This window comes from Gambusia affinis, linkage group LG03 (genome assembly GCF_019740435.1).
Source record: "Gambusia affinis linkage group LG03, SWU_Gaff_1.0, whole genome shotgun sequence".
Classification (NCBI taxonomy): domain Eukaryota; kingdom Metazoa; phylum Chordata; class Actinopteri; order Cyprinodontiformes; family Poeciliidae; genus Gambusia; species Gambusia affinis.
The window spans coordinates 20408225-20426117 of NC_057870.1; the positions used below are offsets into that span (position 1 = coordinate 20408225).

At 35.4% G+C, this 17893-nt stretch overlaps 1 protein-coding gene across 12 annotated transcripts in view; it reads right to left on the minus strand.

Moving 5' to 3' along the window:
- The window catches only part of grid2 (glutamate receptor, ionotropic, delta 2), a 460579-nt gene that overhangs the window by 33950 nt on the left and 408736 nt on the right, over positions 1 to 17893 (minus strand). For all 12 annotated transcript variants that reach the window (XM_044111473.1, XM_044111478.1, XM_044111477.1 and 9 more), the window contains one exon: positions 6261 to 6427. In XM_044111473.1, the coding sequence (XP_043967408.1) occupies positions 6261 to 6427 (167 nt within the window). The remainder of the gene's footprint in view (positions 1 to 6260; positions 6428 to 17893) is intronic.

The following is a 17893-nucleotide window of genomic DNA, read 5'->3' on the forward strand; positions in this document are numbered from 1 at the left end:
GAAAATGGCTAAACAATCTAACATAATTTCTTGGGAGTGAAAATCGCCTCTGGTGTGTGCTCACCACCGCAATCTACCCTGCGGCCCCCCAGGTGTGATTTATCTGTGTTTGTGACAGATTTGTCACTGTAGTAATCGTCATTTGGCCCCTCAAGCATGCCACAGAACATGCTCTGCCATGGTCCCCACAGAAATACAGCATATTGTGGCTCTATTTTAGACCCATTCAGCCATCAGCCCTCAAGCTGATAGCAGAACGCTCGCTTTCAGCCAGGTAATAAAACAACAATATATCTCTTGGAGAGCAGCACCAAAATCAAACAATGGTCATGGCACCCTCTGCTTAGCACACAAGTGTGCAATAGGAAATGAAAACAAAAGAATATTAATATAACAATGAGCTTGCTATTAATTTTTTCTGAGCTTTTTATTGGTATTTGTCCTCAAACTGAGTTCCATGCACTCTCTAGACTCCTATGTATTTACACACTGGTTTTTCTTGTATGATCACACATAAACTGCCATCTTGTAACTGAAGATTAAAACATGCTCCAAAAGTGCAATAAAATACATGGCCAACAACACCCCAAGATGTCCATCTGCTGTGGATTTGATCTTATGTTTCAAATTTTCATATCAATGCCTGCCAACAAGCAGACACAAAAATAATGCATTCCCCTGAAAGATTTTTTTTTAATCTTGCCCCTTCAGCACTTCAAAACAACTTGTCAGTAGCTGTCAGTTTAAATTAGTGGAGCAGCCCTTTATGGCACTGTTTTCTGACTCTGGTAAATCTGCAGGCTGTCTCCATCAATCATGGAGCAGGACACACACACACATGCACACCCACACAAAAACTCACGCACAGAATCACGAACACACTTCCAGATTATTCCACAATGCTGACAAATGCTGACAGATTTGCACACACGCACATACAGAAACACAGATGTGAAGTGTTGCTGCACTTCAGCTACAGCAATGGAACTTCACAGCAAACAAAGCGTTTGAAAACGATAAAGTTGAAGCAGTCTGTCTGTTTCTACAGATGCTGCCCTGCTCATGTTCTCTCTAAAGTGTCAAAGCAAATAAGTTATTTTTCATCTTTGATATTATCCCTGGGGATGTGCACATACCAAACACTCTTCAAGTATGCAGAGCACACACACACACACGCGCGCACCTCAAGTATGCAGAGCACACGCGCTGACATAAACATGTAGAGTAAATACTCCTCAGAAGTTGCAGAGAATCTCCCCAGGTATACCAGCCAATCACTCAGTATTTACACCATCCAGCCTCAAGAAATCTGTTACCTGCAAAATATGAAGTAGGGCTCACTTTCCCAGTCAAACAGTCCTGATCAGTTACAGGAGGCACTAAAAGGGCAGCCGAGTGTTTCGAGGTGACAGGTAAGAATAGATGCATTGGACCCCATAAATTGTCGGGTGGTATCCAAGTTTGACCAAGCAGGGCTACACAGACGATGAGATGGTAACTGTGGAGTAAGGCTGGGAAATGTGGTTGAAAAACATTTTCATAATAAAAGGGTTTCATACCAGTGGATATTAATAATTAGCTATTTGTGTTGAAAATCTGAAATACTGCCAACCAGTGACATGACCTCTCCTGTTTTATCTAGTTTTCTCTTGAGCGGTTGCATTAATTTTCTCCTTTCACTCCACACTGATGCTTCTTATTTTTAAGGAGTTATGAGGAACAGTGGCAAAACTTCAAACTGCTGCTACATGAGTTACTCAACAAGTTGTTGCTAGGTAACCAAAGAGTGACTGAGTTAGTCGATGCTTCCATCCTTGCTAAGATGGACCTGAGAGTTTGAGTGGTTAAAACCTTCTCTCTGCCTATATTCTCAGGTTACTTCACATAGTCAGGGTTAGAGTCATTTACATCCTTTTTTGATTTTAGCAAATGGCTGCAATGAAACAAAGCGTGAACAATTTAAAGGGGTTTGAATACTTTCCGTACCCATTGTACATTAAAATTTTTGATTAACTGACTACCTAAATGAATTAAATAACATTATTTTTTATGTGTGGGTTTTTTTTTTCCATCAGTTTGTTTCCTAACTAACACAAGCAAGATAACTAAGGATTTTTCTGACTCAAATTTTGAAAATTGGTTCCGGGAGATTTAGACAACACTTTTTGAAATGTATTTGTCATCACGTCTCTGATGTTATTAAAAATATTTGGGATGTGCCGAGGATTCTCAATGCCACAATGTCATCATCAGTGTAAAAGTAGGAAACATGCCATCCTTGGACTGAAATATGAGTATGACATCGATAAGGATGGCCCACATGTACAAATACATACATGTTGTAGCATGTATTTGTAGTAGCAAATACATGGATATAAGGAAAAATTTAAAAACAAAAATGGAGATGGGAGTTGATTTAAAAATGACACTAAGCATAGTTTTCTGCAATACAAAAAGTAAAGTAGAGACAACAAAATATAATTCAAACTGAGCATTGAATATATTACAAAATATAAAATTAAACAACAGTTATTAAATTGTAAAAGATAATAGACATATAGCAAGCAGCTAGTGTTCTTATGTAAAGATATTAAAGCTAATATCTTATGTTTAATATCAGGAACAGAAAGCAAAAAGTGACTCTTAAAAATTTCTAGTTTTTAAGGGGGAGAATACTGTGCAAAACACAAATAATATATTTGCTTTCATCTAGGAAGCAATATAGCAGCCTGAGAGATGTGCCCTGCTTATTTAAGCAATTCTTGCTCCTGTCTCGAGTCAATTCTGTCCTGTTTGGTAAGTCTCATATATCCTGCACCTCACATCCCTGTTTTTAAATTCTGCTTTTAACAGACAAAAGTGATACCACAGAGAAATGTTCGACAGATCAAAATCATGCGCATCTCAAATCTGTAGATAATGCAGCCTGTCTGATGTGATATACTGAGGCTTGTGTTGCAGTTCCACAACATTTCCCTTCGGTGTTATGGCTCCATCACAGCAGTCTGCACTTTCTGTTTCCTACGGAGGCCATTATTGACTCCATGATAATCCACAATTTAATGGATTCACTCATTCCAAAGTGAAGCAAAAATGAATAAAAATAAAAGAAGAAAATATGGCATATTGAATCATGACACGTTCTGCCAAAACAAAACCACAAAGTGTTTAAAACTAAAAAGATGAAAAAAAATCTTTTTTTTTTTTTTTTGCTTGATTAAACAGAAAACACAAATGATTAAATATAAATATTTGAGTTTCATTTGAGCTACCAATAAGTGCTTTCAACTAATACTTTCAGTCTGTGATTTAGATGTGTTATTTATGCATTGCCACCATCTGAAAGGTGTTGATGTGGGTTGGAGGGCTGAATGTTTATTTCATCAGAGAGAAATAAAAAGGTAAGACAGAACTGTGGAACAACTAGAATTTATTAAAACAATAAACCAAAGCAAAGAAAGCAGCAGCTGAAAAGCTGCTTAAAAAAGCTCAACAGCATGCTTCATAAACTTTGATTGTTCTCCAGCTTAAATTTAATCCAAGGAGAAATATATTATTCAGCAGAATCAACAGCAGATATGTTGATAATGATGTACTAAAACTTTGCTTGTACTTGAAACCTTACATGCTTTTGGACAGAGCAAGATGGTGGCAGAAAACTGTTGGGTTACAAAGTGTTGAATAAAGTGATCCAGAAAGATAGGTCTGTGGTTGCACAGATATTGTGAAAGTATGATCTGAAAGTACCCTATATGGATCCTTCTGGACATTATTCGAAAGGGAATTGCTCTGAACACAGTTAGCACAAGAATTAATGCTTTGTCAGCCCAATTTGTCAACCTGATATTATCAATCAACTTAATCAATTTTGGGAACTCGGGTCCAGCAGGACTTGCTGTTGGTTCATCCTTGGGGTTTTTAAAATAATTTCCACTATGCTTATTTTTGAGCCGTTTCTGTTCACAGGTAAAGATAATGTATTGCTTAAGCAACTCATTCTTTTGGTTGCTGATTACTAGGTCCTTATCAGTGTTGATTAGCTTTGTTTTTACTGTTTTTACAATTTAAAAGGCTGGTACCAAGTTAGTGGAAAGTGGTTGATACCAAGTATATCATCAACCACGTTTGAGGTAAACTTAAAACTATATGAATACCATTATGAAGTTTTGAATATGCTGGCTATAGGTATTGTATTCAAATTTTAGAAAATTGTGCTAAAGCATGAAAGTAATATATAATATTCCTCTTTAAGCAAACACTTTAATTAAATTCAGTGGTCTTAAAAATAATTATTTATTCATTATGAAATCATATGTTCTGCTTATATATAATACCTCACAGTATACTTAACTGCTCCTTAATTGTTTGATTAACACAAAACCAAATGAATGAGACATCAAGAAGTCTCAAGATTTGTTATGATTGGACCACAGAAGATTACCAAATATGAAATGTTTCTCTCCATAGAGCAAAGGCACAGACTGCTAATATAATTCCTTTTAAACCTCAACGCTGTGCTTCAGTAATCAGTGTAATAGAGAATGTCAGAATGACAGATCTAAAAGAGAAACAAAGCAATTATACATCCACAACAATATTCTCCCCCCTGATAATTCTACTCTGTTTTACTTTGAAGCATTTGGTCTAAGTAAGGACATTGTTTGAACCTGCCTTCCCAAGAGAAAGACATTACGACAACAGTAATAAAAGTAAATTGCAGACATGGCTTGCTAATTAATTGCTTGTTTATTTTAATAAAAGTCATGATAGGCAATATTCTGAAGTGCAATGCTTCATTAGATATGGAGCTATTAAGAGACCTCGACATTCATGCATTCCCATATTTTGGCCCATGCAATGAGATGTACTGAAGTCTTTTACCACACACATGCAAATATTCACAAGCACTCATAAAAACACTGTTATCTATTTTACGTAATGTAGCTTTCACAAGTGTAATGAGGACATCAGACATATGTCCCCATTCATGTTGAAAGGATCTTAAACTTGATTGCATACAAAGCCAGCATGACACTCCGTTGAGAAGTAGGCGATCCTTGTGGGGCCCTTACAGTAATAACTGCACCTGCTGAGGTTGCAGTCTGGCGGCATGGTTTTATGTTGCAGCGTGACATTAAAGATTAATGCAAACAGACAAACAAGAAATTCCTCTAGATTTGAGGAGCAAAACACAAGTGCTGAGAGGAAATGAGTGAATGACCTTTGTGTACCGGCTGCAAAAATTACCATACTTCCTTGTTTTCAGAAGGGAATAGGAAGATAATGAATAAATGAATAAATTCAGTTGCTGTGTTGATCGAGGAGACAGACCAGACTTTGTGTTGGGCCAAACAAAGTAAACAACTGGGACCAGCTTGAATAGTTGAAACACTTGAATCAATTCAGCTTTGTTTATTGTCCCAAATCACTACATAAGTCATAAGGGCATTCATCATTATAAGGTCAAGATCTTATTTCCCAAAATCTTATTTCCCTCCGTAGAAAAATCCAACAATTTCCTTAAAGCAAACAGTTGTGACAATCTATTGTTGATTTTTTTCTGAGGCTAACTTGTCACATTTGCTTAAGCTCAGTGTCAAGTATTAGTGCTTAAAAGCAGTTTTACTGTTTCTTGGATGACAGATTTATGACTAATTCTGATTTTTCACTGAGCAACTGAGCAGTGTTGAGGGCCACATTCATATTGTGCTTCTGTTTTTCTATTCCAAGCTTTTTCAGATGAAAAAGCTTGACAAAATCTAGAGTTCTGTTTTGTTTAAAAGCCATTTTACAAGCATATGATTTCTCTGTCTAAAGAGGTCCAAATTTCAATACAGAACCAGAGACTGACCGACTCCATGAATAGATGGATGGATAGAAAATAGACAACTGAATAGAGACTAAAGTCTAAAGATATTAATATTTTGCATATTCCCTTCTGCTCTGACCATTAATATACATAGAACAAAAACACATTAATATAGAGAACAAGAACATGTTGCATTGAATCTACACATTCAAAGTGCATTGAATCCCTGTTTGAAGAAGTGGCCAATTTACTTCACTAAAACAAATCAAGAGAAGCAGGAAAATGAAAATGCATTATTCATAACTTATTAGTGTACTTCTGAACCTTAAAGTAAAAGGACTGGGATACAGAGCATGACACAAAACACCTCAATCAATGCACATTTAATCAATTCACTTTAATAACAAATGAAACATGTTGCTAGGATGTTGTTTACTGTTATGACTCTTACCTCTGGGAGAAAATGTCCCTGTAGGGGCTGCCGTGCTGCATGGCGATACCATATCCACGGTCTGGCGCGTTGCTGCTTACAGTGTAGAATGAACAATCCTCGTCATTATTGGCCACGTACTCCAGCACTGCTGCATCCCACACAAAGCCAAAGTGGCCATATTTCACCTTAATTAAAGAAAAACAGAAAAAACAGGATATTTTTTTTTTAAACAGGAATCCTATGGAGTATCTGAGTTATTCTGATAGTTACGGCTGGATTCCCAGTCCAGTTCCAATTAACTAACTTAAAACATTTTTCTTTGTAAAGTTATGGTTACATACATGAAGCAGCGAGAAGTCTGTTAGGACCCATTTCGTCCAGTACCAGGCGACTTCCTAATCGCTTTCGATCAGTGATTTTTGTTGTCTAATATTACACCCTGACTCCTCTCTTTATGTGGTGTGGACCAGAGCATTTAACAGAGATCCAACTTTATTGTTCCACATTCTTGTAACTTTCGATGTATGTGATCTAAACACATTCACTCACTCACTATGTATGTAGGTTTGGGATACTTTTCACATTTTATACAGGGAACATATCCATGCTGTCAGTGTGTTTAGCCTGACTGTGGGTATCAAAGTGTGGGATTGTTGTTGAGAAAGCCATAAAGGACTTAAAATGGGAATCACGGCTTAGTTCAGTTGAGGTGCTTCTTGTTAACACATCCTGTAGCTAACATTCAATAGAGCAATATTTTTTTCTACAAGAACAAAAATATGGAAACAGGAGAAGCTGTGATATTCTCAAGAAAACACCTTTGATACTTCAAACTGTGATAAATACAGCAGCCAGACACAGAAAAATACACACAGACTCACACATGCACACACTTTTTTCATAATACATTATTTTGGACTTGGTGTGTCATTAACTTTAATGGTGCTTTATAAAATTTTTAAACCCATCTGTGTTTTAGCGCGTGTGTGTTTGTGTGTTGCCTCACTTGGCTCATACGTGATGACTAATATCTGAGGGCTGACAAGACCTTCTGATCGGGTGATTTTACAGCCTTAAGTCTGCTGCAGTATGCGTGTGTGTATGTGTGTGTACACGTGTCTTCAACGTTTTGCTGCACGATATCAAAAGGGATCATATTACTCTTTGAAAAGAAAGGGAAGAGCACTGCTATTAGTTGTGAAGAATGCTTTCATGCCTTCCATTTATTGCTGCTGAATTAAAAAAAAAACAGGTTTTGCAAAACAGAAATTAGTAAAACGTACTTAAATTTCATAATATGAAATATAAGGAACACCTTTCTTACTAAATTTAAATAAAATGGACCAAAGAAATATTGTGAGCAATGTGTGTGGTCATTTCTGTGACATGAATAATAAATAGAAATATTGTAATCACACTTACAGAAACATCTTTCATCATAATAATACTAAAAATTAAGGTTGAAATAAATAAAATCTGACCTTGATAAAATATAGTCATGATGTGCAATAAGGCCACGGTAAACATTAACAGAGATTTCACTGTTATAAAAGCTTCATAAAAAGTGATCAGGTAAATTAAAAGCAATATATGAATTTGATTTTTTTCCTTTTTTGTAATAAACAAAGGAGCTCCTATAGACAAAGATAATGTAGAAATATGTGTTAAAGTCACTTCTAAGTTAAAACAGACTCTAACGCTGGAAAATGGGAATCCCATGACAACACTTCCTTTTTTTCCATTGCACTGGGACTCCACATTGTAACTCAGTATGTTTACATGCCTGTTATGTTTTTATGCTATTATTTTTAAATCATAGTATTGCAAGAAACTTTTATAATATTATTACATTGTTTGTACACTTTCAGTGTTTGCAGTACTTGTTTTCATAGCCTGCTCATGGTACCTCAGCTCACTTTGGTCACTTTCATAGGACGCCTCACCATGATGGCACTTCAGTATTTGTTCTGTATACATATGTACAGCTATTCTCTGTCTTATTTACAAAGTATTATTTTATCTGAGACATATGTGTGCTTGAGGTCCTTATCTCACTACTCCCAAATGTTTTGAATGTTTCACTGGCTACAAGTTGTAATTAAATTGACAGAAGTCTAAAATAACCACAAGTCTTTCATTCTACTTTACCATCAGTCTAAAACAGTCCTGTACACTGGTATATTTATCTGGAAGGCTGTGCATCATTTAGTTAAAAATTCCCTTTTTAAAAGAGTCTGCTTTGAAGTTTAAGGAAACAGAGCAAATGTAGTCTTGATTTCGTTCTTTTTTTTTGTTACAATTTCACATGTTCAACCTGTTTAAAATTAAGCTACTAGACTTTTAATAACCACAACATTATTCCATTACTGGTGCATATAAAATGGTCTCCAGGTAATTATACAATAAGAAAGGCTGCAGGAGGTATAGCAATTGACAGCATAGCCTAAAAGCAAAAACATTTTTTATTCAGCTCCCTTTTCAGAAATTTTCTTTCAAAAACAGTATTTTTCATGTTATGCTCCAAAAATCCAATTTTGGCAAATCTAGATCTGATTTAAAGACTCATCTTCCCCTTCTCAGTGTTGGTAAGGTGAAATGACTTTCATGTGGGTTTAACACATTAATATAACGCATTATGGTTATTATTTTACTAAAATTATTTATTTGATATCCTGCTGATCGTAAATCAGCTTTAACACTAACAGTGTTTTGACTTGACAACTAGACTGATCCAGTTTTTCTCATCAATAATGAGATGAAATAAACTTATACGGACATCAACATGAGCAAAATCCTGAGCACTTATCCCAACTAAGAGCATTGTGGTGAAGTGGGTGAAGGAAAATATGGTTACCTGCAGCAATGCTTCATAAACAGAGAGAAAATGGATGCAAATAGGGAGTATTGATTTCATACATTAGAACAACTACTCTACATGCACAGCATTACTTAAATATTGACTTAACTATGATTAATTACTGAACATAACAATCATAGCTGGGGTGGCACTATAAAAATGATATCCTGAAGGCCATTCTTCTTTTGTGGTGCAGCATATCAACAAATAATCATACATAACACAAGGGAAAGGGACTGGAAAATTACATATGAACTATGCTATTTAAGTTCTCTAGTTGAAGTTAATCCGGCAAGTCATCCTTTTCCTAACTCAGGGTTAAACAGAGTGCTTTACATGTTTATGCAGTGCATTTTAATATATATTCTTTAATTTTCTATATAATATTTTAACACATTTTGACATTTTTGGGATATATATGCTTTCTTTTGTTAAGGTTTCTTCACTTTTGGGTAAGGAGAATTACTAAACTTACCTATAGTTTGGTAAAGACAGAACTGGACTAATTTAATGTAGAAAACATGCTCACACAGAAACACATCCTGTTAATAACTTTTAGGAATGTGAACGTTATTCAGTCGTGTGAACTCATCTGAGACAAACACCCGCCATAAACCCCTGTGACCTCCTTCAAGCTAGTGGGCGGCAGTTCACTTATGTTGACTTAAATAATTAAAGACAGAGAGAGAAAGGGACAGTAAACGTTGCAAGGGAGTACAAGGTAGTCAGACAGCTTGTGAAGACATTAGGTTTGCTTTCCAGACCATTTATTATCACTGTAAGAAGTTATCTTATCACAGATATATATATATATATATATATATATATATATATATATATATATATATATATATATATATATATATATATATATATATATATATATATATATATATATATATTTATATATATATTTAAGATTGCAAAAGGTTTCAAAATGTCCTCATTTTCCAGACTAATGTAATAACAAGGGTATGTCTGCAAGGCACTTCATTGTGCTACTGTAGTTAAGGTTATTTTCCGCTGAATTACTGTCACAGTCACACAACACAGACTGTCAAACATCAATCTGAACATTAGACAGAGATCTATATTTCTATCTGATGAATGTGATGCTGATGGACAAAAATTGCAAGGTACTGGAACAAGGCGGGAATTTCTTTTGTAGCACAAAAAGGTTCTACAGGATCCTACATAGTGCACACAGAACAAACTTAATTTAAAGAATAATTCCTGGCTGTAGGAGAAATCCTGTCAAAACAAAGTACACCAATTTTCTATTGATTTAAAGTTTAAAATAACAGCTGCTTCCCTGAATTTCTCATTCTGCTGATAAAAAGTTGGATTAATTTTAAGCTAATAAGCTTTATAATTATTACATCAATCAAATTAAGCAGGCAAAGTGCAGAAAGACACCACAACCTTTCAAGAGAAGATGCGTCTCTCAGCAACAGCAGTGATGCTGAAAACATGCTTATAAGCACACAATTTTGTACCATAATATTTGCTTTTTTTTTTAACCTGCAGCAAATATTATGGTGCAAACCTGCAGTGTGATTAGCCCAGCTTTGGCTGGTTCATGAAAGTTTTGGGCTGACCAAGACCCAGTCAAAGCTCAGCCTGGCAGCTAATCCATGAGGAGGCAATCAGCATGGGCCGAAATACAAGGAGAGAAGAGCAGAACTAAAGAGAAGTTAAACACTCAAGTGGTAGAAACACAGGGACAGTGGCAGAAACCAGAAGAGAGAAAATCACAAAAAAGTATAAAGATTTACTTACTCATATAGTAAAGTGCAATATCTACTTGTTAACATAAAAACACCTTTCAAGAATAACAGTCTTTAAACGGGTATTAAATTAACTTTCATGTTTTCTCAGTTTTTAAATTCTTCGGATGTAATATTCCAATGTTAAACATTGTCTTCAACTGTAAGCAGAAAATCAACAAATAAAAGCTTAAAAACATCAGTTTGTATAGTTTATCTGTATAATCTGTATCATTTAGTGAGCTTAGTTACTGAACTAAATGAGCTCTTCAGTAATATTGTAAATTATTGAATAGCTCTGTATATTTTTCTTTTTAAATTGCATCATTGTCATGTCAGACGTCTCCTCACAGCCACAGCAACTGCAGAGTTCTGCTTTTCTTCTTGCATCACTCCCCTTTGACGTGTTTGATTTTATGAGATGTAAGGCAGGCTTGGTCATAAAAAAGGCAAGCATGAAATCTACTACTATACATGTCATGCAATAACCACCATAGATCTAAGGCTTTGCTCCTTTTCTAAACCTTAGAAAAGGTTTAGAAACCTTTTTCTAAACCTTAAAAAACCTTTTTCTAAACCTTTTTCTAAGGTTTCTATCTGTGACGTCATTTCAAAACAAACCTTCAATTTGCATCTATCCTCGATGATATAAGACACTTTTGGCTGTGAACTGGTGTGCATACATTGCTTTATTGGTTGACTTGAGAACAAGAGGCAACAATTGACTTTTATCCTTGTTCCACAATTGCATGAAGTAAAATAAGGCAATGAGCAGATAAGAGGCTTTTTTGTGCCTTTTGAGCACATTAACAAAAGCAGAGGCTAATAACAGTGAAACATTTGACAAAAGGATCCATTTAACTCAGGTGTTCACATTTCTACAAACATTTCTGAGTCCTTAAGCCAGCTAGTTATGGCTCTGTGCTTCCATGCTCTTTCTGTACTTGCTTCCCTCTGTTTCTTTGGGCTTTATTTGACGACTCAGAGAGCATCAAAATGAGCGACTGCTCCCCAGCCAAATTTTTCCCCTTCTTTGCTCTGGCTGGCTTCATGTAGATATGTGGAGATCTGAATAAAGATCAGATTAGGTGCAGGGAAATCAATCAAAGCGAAAAAGAGAGACAGCGCCTCCCCCTTTGTGCATCGTACTGCATCAATATACATGAGGAAAGTTATTTTAAGACAAGTTCTCATGTAGGAGGAGAAAACTGTGTGTAAGGAAGTTTCTTTTTGCATTATGTCTCCACATATTCTGCAATGAATTAAACTGAAAATACAATGCTGTCACTATAGGTAATGTAAATAGCACACACTTGAACTGCTTAGGTATGTTTCTTTCTCACCTATTTGTTTTAATGGAAGCTGAATTTGAAGAGACTTAGATGGCTCTTCTAAGATACCCCTGTTGTCCGAGATGGAGCTCAGACAACAGGGGTAAAGCACTAAATTTGGGTAAACAAGCTGAATTTTCTTGGCAGGACACTTTCTCATTTATTAGTTCAGAAACAAGCACGTCATCATCTACTCAAGCATTCCTAATAAAACCACCTGTCATTCTGTTGTATCCAACAAAGAATATTTTCCCTTTTACCAAAAACCTAAACATGCAGTCTGAGACTACAAAAGGCTAGTCCTCATGAGGCATCAGTTCCTCAGGAGGAGTTCTGTCCAGCTGTTTGCTCTAGTGGCACCAGCCACCTCAATCCCCAGAGACATTATGTGACAACTTCTTCTCTCCCTTTCCTCTCTTTGTTTTCTCAGTTGTTTAATTACCATCAGCTGTCATCAGTTGTCTTTGTCTCTTCAGGAAGGAGAACTTGGGGGAAAAAAAACCCAATGGAATTAATGGCCTATTGCCACGCTCTATGCAAATCTTTATCCAGACCCCGTTAAGTCGATAAGAGGTGCGATAGTGAAGGAAAGGCATAATTGGAGACAGATGTTGGAGAGACGGATCATCCGAGACGGATCAGTGAGCCAAAACTAAGATGGCACCCTTAATAAGATCTGGCTGAATACAAAAATCACTTCTTTCCGTTTCCTTTTATTTTTATCTTTGCTTAACTGTATTGTTTATAATGACTCTGATGTTTCATTTGCGTGAAAAGCATCTTTCACGTTTTTCTGGTCCATTTTTCTCTTACTCATTCCTTTTGACATGCAAATGATGTGTGTGATGCTGGTGACCAAAGAGTTAACCCCCTTCCTGGTTTACACCTGTGGAGCCTAAACATAAAATCTATTCCAAAACTGGGCTAATAAGTTATATTTGTGCTCAAACTAGAATATTTACAAAGACCAACTCAAATGAAAGGAACCTTTGTGATGCTCAGTGCATTATAAAAATACAAAAAGCAAATACTAACCAATAAGACATTACAGAATCAAATATGATCACCTTTGAATTTCTTAAACTTTGACAAACAAAGCACAGCTTTTAACCATAGCGCTGTGTGTGAAGAAGTCGCTGGCAGTGCTTGGGCTTTTGCACGAAGACGTGTGAATATGTGTTGCTTACACTAGTGGAGTTTGGCTCCAGTGATTGATTATATTTGTCCAGGCTGTTGCTTCAATGCTGAGTTTTCACTTGCTGAGTGGGAATAAATAATGGGAGGCAACAAAAGTTTTGTTGTCTATCACAGCAGCACCACACCTTTGCATTTGACAAGATGGCTCCCAGGTGCTGCTGATGAGCTGGCAGAAGACGAGTTTTTCTAAGCCGCAGCGGGAAACTGAACTGAGAAATGTTGCCTGCCTGATACAATTCCCCTGAAAAATTGTATCAGGCAGGCTATTTTAATCACTTTTAATAATGTGATTAAAACAAGTCATCTAATTAATCTGATGTCTAAATAAGGGTTCAGTGGCAGCTGATTAGTTTTTTCTGGGACCTGCACTATTAGAATTGACTAAATGACCCTTGTTTGTTCACTTCAGTTCATCCTTGTACTCATCCTATTTGACATGCTGAATATTCAGGTATTTTACTTTGGAATACACAATGGAAAGTCTTAATTTATAAAGTGCTTGCATTCTACAGTAAGCACCTTATTAAAATATTTCACTTATATTAAGTTCTTGTTAAAATTTGACAATGACATGTAATGAATCTGAAATTTGTGTGTCAAGAAAATGTAATTTATCATTTTGATTAATCTATTCAATGAACAAACATAGTGCACACAGATTAACTCTTTAAAAAATTGTTAGCGTCAAACCTAAACTTTGTAGATAAATATGCAGGCTAGCTCTGGCTTCCATAAGTCGCCCATATGTGCCTCTTCGTCGACCCTGTCATGTTGTCAGTAGGTTCCATGTGTTGCTGCTACTTATAGTCTCCTGTTGTCTTTGAGTGGCTTTTCCAGTGCCTGCCATGACGTCAGCAAAGACATTGATGCTGGAGAATGCATTCACTTCTCGAGCCCATATTACACTTAGATGTGCAATATGGGGAAAAAAACGCAACGCTTGTGTTTGCAGCTGTTGCATCATAGAGACAAGAAAACTGTCAACAGTGTTGTGGCATATTTTTGTAACATTTAGAATTGCAGAATGCATCAAGTGTCAATAGAAAAATTTATCTTAACTGCAATTCCAAATACATGCGAGTTTTACTACTTGACAAGCAAGGGGCTTGTGCCCTTGTGGGCTTGTGAGAGGTGAGTGTTTTGTTGAGTGATGGACCTATTGAGAAGTGTCCTGGAAAAGACAGCATCCTATGATGACTTCCCTGAAGATATTATGGAATATGTTTTGTAGCAACAACAACAACAAAAAAAAAAAACACCTCCACTCCCGAGATCTCTCAGTCTCAGTAATTCTCATTCCAGTCACAACTCATCAAACATGAAAATACCTTACAGATACTGACCTCAAAGTCTTTATAATTCATTGTTTCACTAAGATATCCATCCAAAATCCTTCTAGAAAATATATTATGTCTATTATATTATGTATCTGTCTAGATAAATGTAAAACATGTTAAGTGTTGGACACATTTTTTGGAATTAGGGTCGAAATTGGACAAAAGTATTCTAATTTTCTTAATTAAATGCTATATTTTTCCACATACACATTTTAATATACAAGTTGTGTAAAAATAAAATCATTTGTTTTCATTTATAATAATATGACAAAAGTGACAATAGTTTAAAATCATCTTGGTGAGGTAACATGTCACAAAATTGTTTTGATTTTATGAAACAAACATGAATGCATACAAGTCTGCCTTATTCAGATGTTTCTCTTAATGTTTTTTGATCCATTTTACAAAAAAAAACATTGAACATCCTCCTAACATTGAGCTGTCCCAGATAAGAAAATGAAGACATATTTATATAGTAAGACATTACAGGAGGTGAAATGTGTCCCTAGCAAACAGATGGTAACAAACTGTGGCAGATGTGAGAACAAGATAAAAACAAAAGATACAAGAAAAGGGTGAGATTTTCAGACAATGTAGATCCCGTATTAATCATGTTGTAGATTTGTATGGTCACAGTCAAAGCTCATTAGTATGCCCCTCACTAACATGAAAAACTGCATTAATGCTAAAAAGTTGCCCTTAAGCGATTATGCATAAGAACAATAAAGTGTTTGTACTTCTGCCAAGGAGAATTTTATTCTTGTTCTGCTTGTATGCTCTAAAGTGATCACACTCACTGTCTGCATGCAATTAATAGGTGGTCAAAACTTTTCTGTCTCAGAACAACTTTATGAATGTTTCTCCCATTTTGTTAGTAGTTGGTCTCTCTCTTTCTCTCTCTCTCGGTGTGTGTGTGTGTATAAAATAGATATATAGCTGCTTATTCACATGAATCTTATACAAGTGACTGCTTTCATTGGGGGCTGGGGTTTCTACTGTGTCCATCCAAGTCATTTCTGAGTATATAAGTGTGTTCTGAAGCTCAAAAACATTATTTCTCAGTTTTTTTCTTATGCAGTCATTGATTTATTTAGAAAATCAGTGTCTATAATGAGTTTGAAAAATATGGAAGGAATGTCTGAACCACAACAGTAAGTTGTGTACCATGCCCGTCCATCTATCTCTCATCCATCTTTTTTCAATTAAAAGGTTCTTTTCCTGTGAGTATGCCCCTTTGTTTCCTTCTGGTCAATCAGGCTTGGTGGACAGATTAAACGTCTGAACTGTGACACACACCTTTCCCCTCTCAATGGGAAGGATCACTGAACTCGAGGTCATCACAAATTTACACAGTTTCTCACCCCGTCAAAAGCAATGAGACCAGACATCATGGGAGACAACTTCATTTGACAGCACACACATTTCTGCACACTGGTTATCCTCCTTACCACAGAGGAAACAATAGTAATAATACTAATAATAATGATAATAAAAGAAAGCCTATGTCTGTGAAAAGGTAATGCAGCCTTGTATTATTCTGTTTGAAAAGAAATAAACATCCACCACATCTGGATTTTTTCAGAAGATTTTCCAGTTATTTTTCAAGTCGGAACAGCAGACAGTTTCTTACAAAGCTCATCTTTAGTTTATTGTTTCTGCTGCTGTGGGGGAAATGTGGTAACAGTTCCTATTTCACAGTCATTTTTGTTTTACAGTAAATTCCTTTCAACCTACAAATGACTTCTGCAAACTCAGCACCCCCCACATTTATTGGAACCCATGGGGAAAATGTTAAAGTGTCTTACTTTCATCCTTTATTCCAGGTGTGTAATCTCACACAGATTTAGAAAAATTCTATGATTTATGTAATTTGAGGAAATTTGCTCAATGTCAAAGAACTGAGAAATATATTGATTTGTTTAGAAAATAACTGGTAGGATGATTGAGATATTAATTTGCCCCTATTAAGTGATGGAGTCTATGAACAGAACGATCAATCAAAATACACACACACACAAAAAAAATCAATATTAATAAACAAAGTAGGAGAATTGACCTATAGTTGTTCTGCATATTAATTTCTTGTTGCTTCTTTAGATGCCCAGTGTTGTGCAAAATCCTGACTGCACATCCTGGCTTGGTAATGATGTTAAAGAAGCTACACTTATCAAATCTGAACTGGACATATTTTTCCAGATGAGTTACATGAAACCTTTCATTTATTTGTGAAAACATTATTAGTTATGTATATTCTATTTTTATATGTTGATCAGAATCTTTAGAAACTTTTGATCTTTTTTCCCAGAATAAAATTTTTTGCCCATTATTGGTGCATTAGGTCAGTTTATATAAAGAGACAACACTTATTATATTAGTATCACAGATGAAATGCCAAAGAATTCGAGTCCTTTATTTCTGGAAAATAAAAGCCTTTGTAAATCAATATTAGATAATGGCCTTAACATATTATTATTTTATTTCATTATATTATTTTGGGGGGGTATTACTAAAAACAAAAGGGGATTAAAATTTTCTGTATTTATTGAAGATTCATCCAATGAGTATTTGCCTATGTAATACAGATGCATAAAATACTATCACTACTACTACTACTAATGATAAAAATAGATAAATAAATAAATAAATGAATAATAATAATAATAGTAATAAAGAAAATTATGAAATAGCCCTTTACAACACAGATAATTCAGATTCTAAAGTTGCTGCACAGTTTAAGCTTAAAACAAATTACAAATAAAAACTTACCATGAAAATGTTTGACACTTAAATGACAATGATGCCAAAAAAAAGTTGATACATCTGAAACACTGACAGAGAGGAAAGGTATAGAGTTGTAAAATGAAAATATGATAGAAACATTGATTAAAAAAAATAATCCTGCTTACACATAACTGGTGGGTGTTGAGTTTAAACATTTATTTCTTTAAATGGAAAATAAAAATCTGCAAACGTCTCAAGGGAACCATGAACCTGGAAGATTATAAATGCACAGAAACATCCAAAACACTTAAGAGCTTCAATTTGTGACATTCTGCAGACTGAAGTATTCAGAAATCCTTTATATTCAGAAGTCCTTTTTCCAGTTAGAACACCGCCAGAGCCGTTTTGAAAATGCAAGAGGCGGATTACGTTTGCCTTTAAC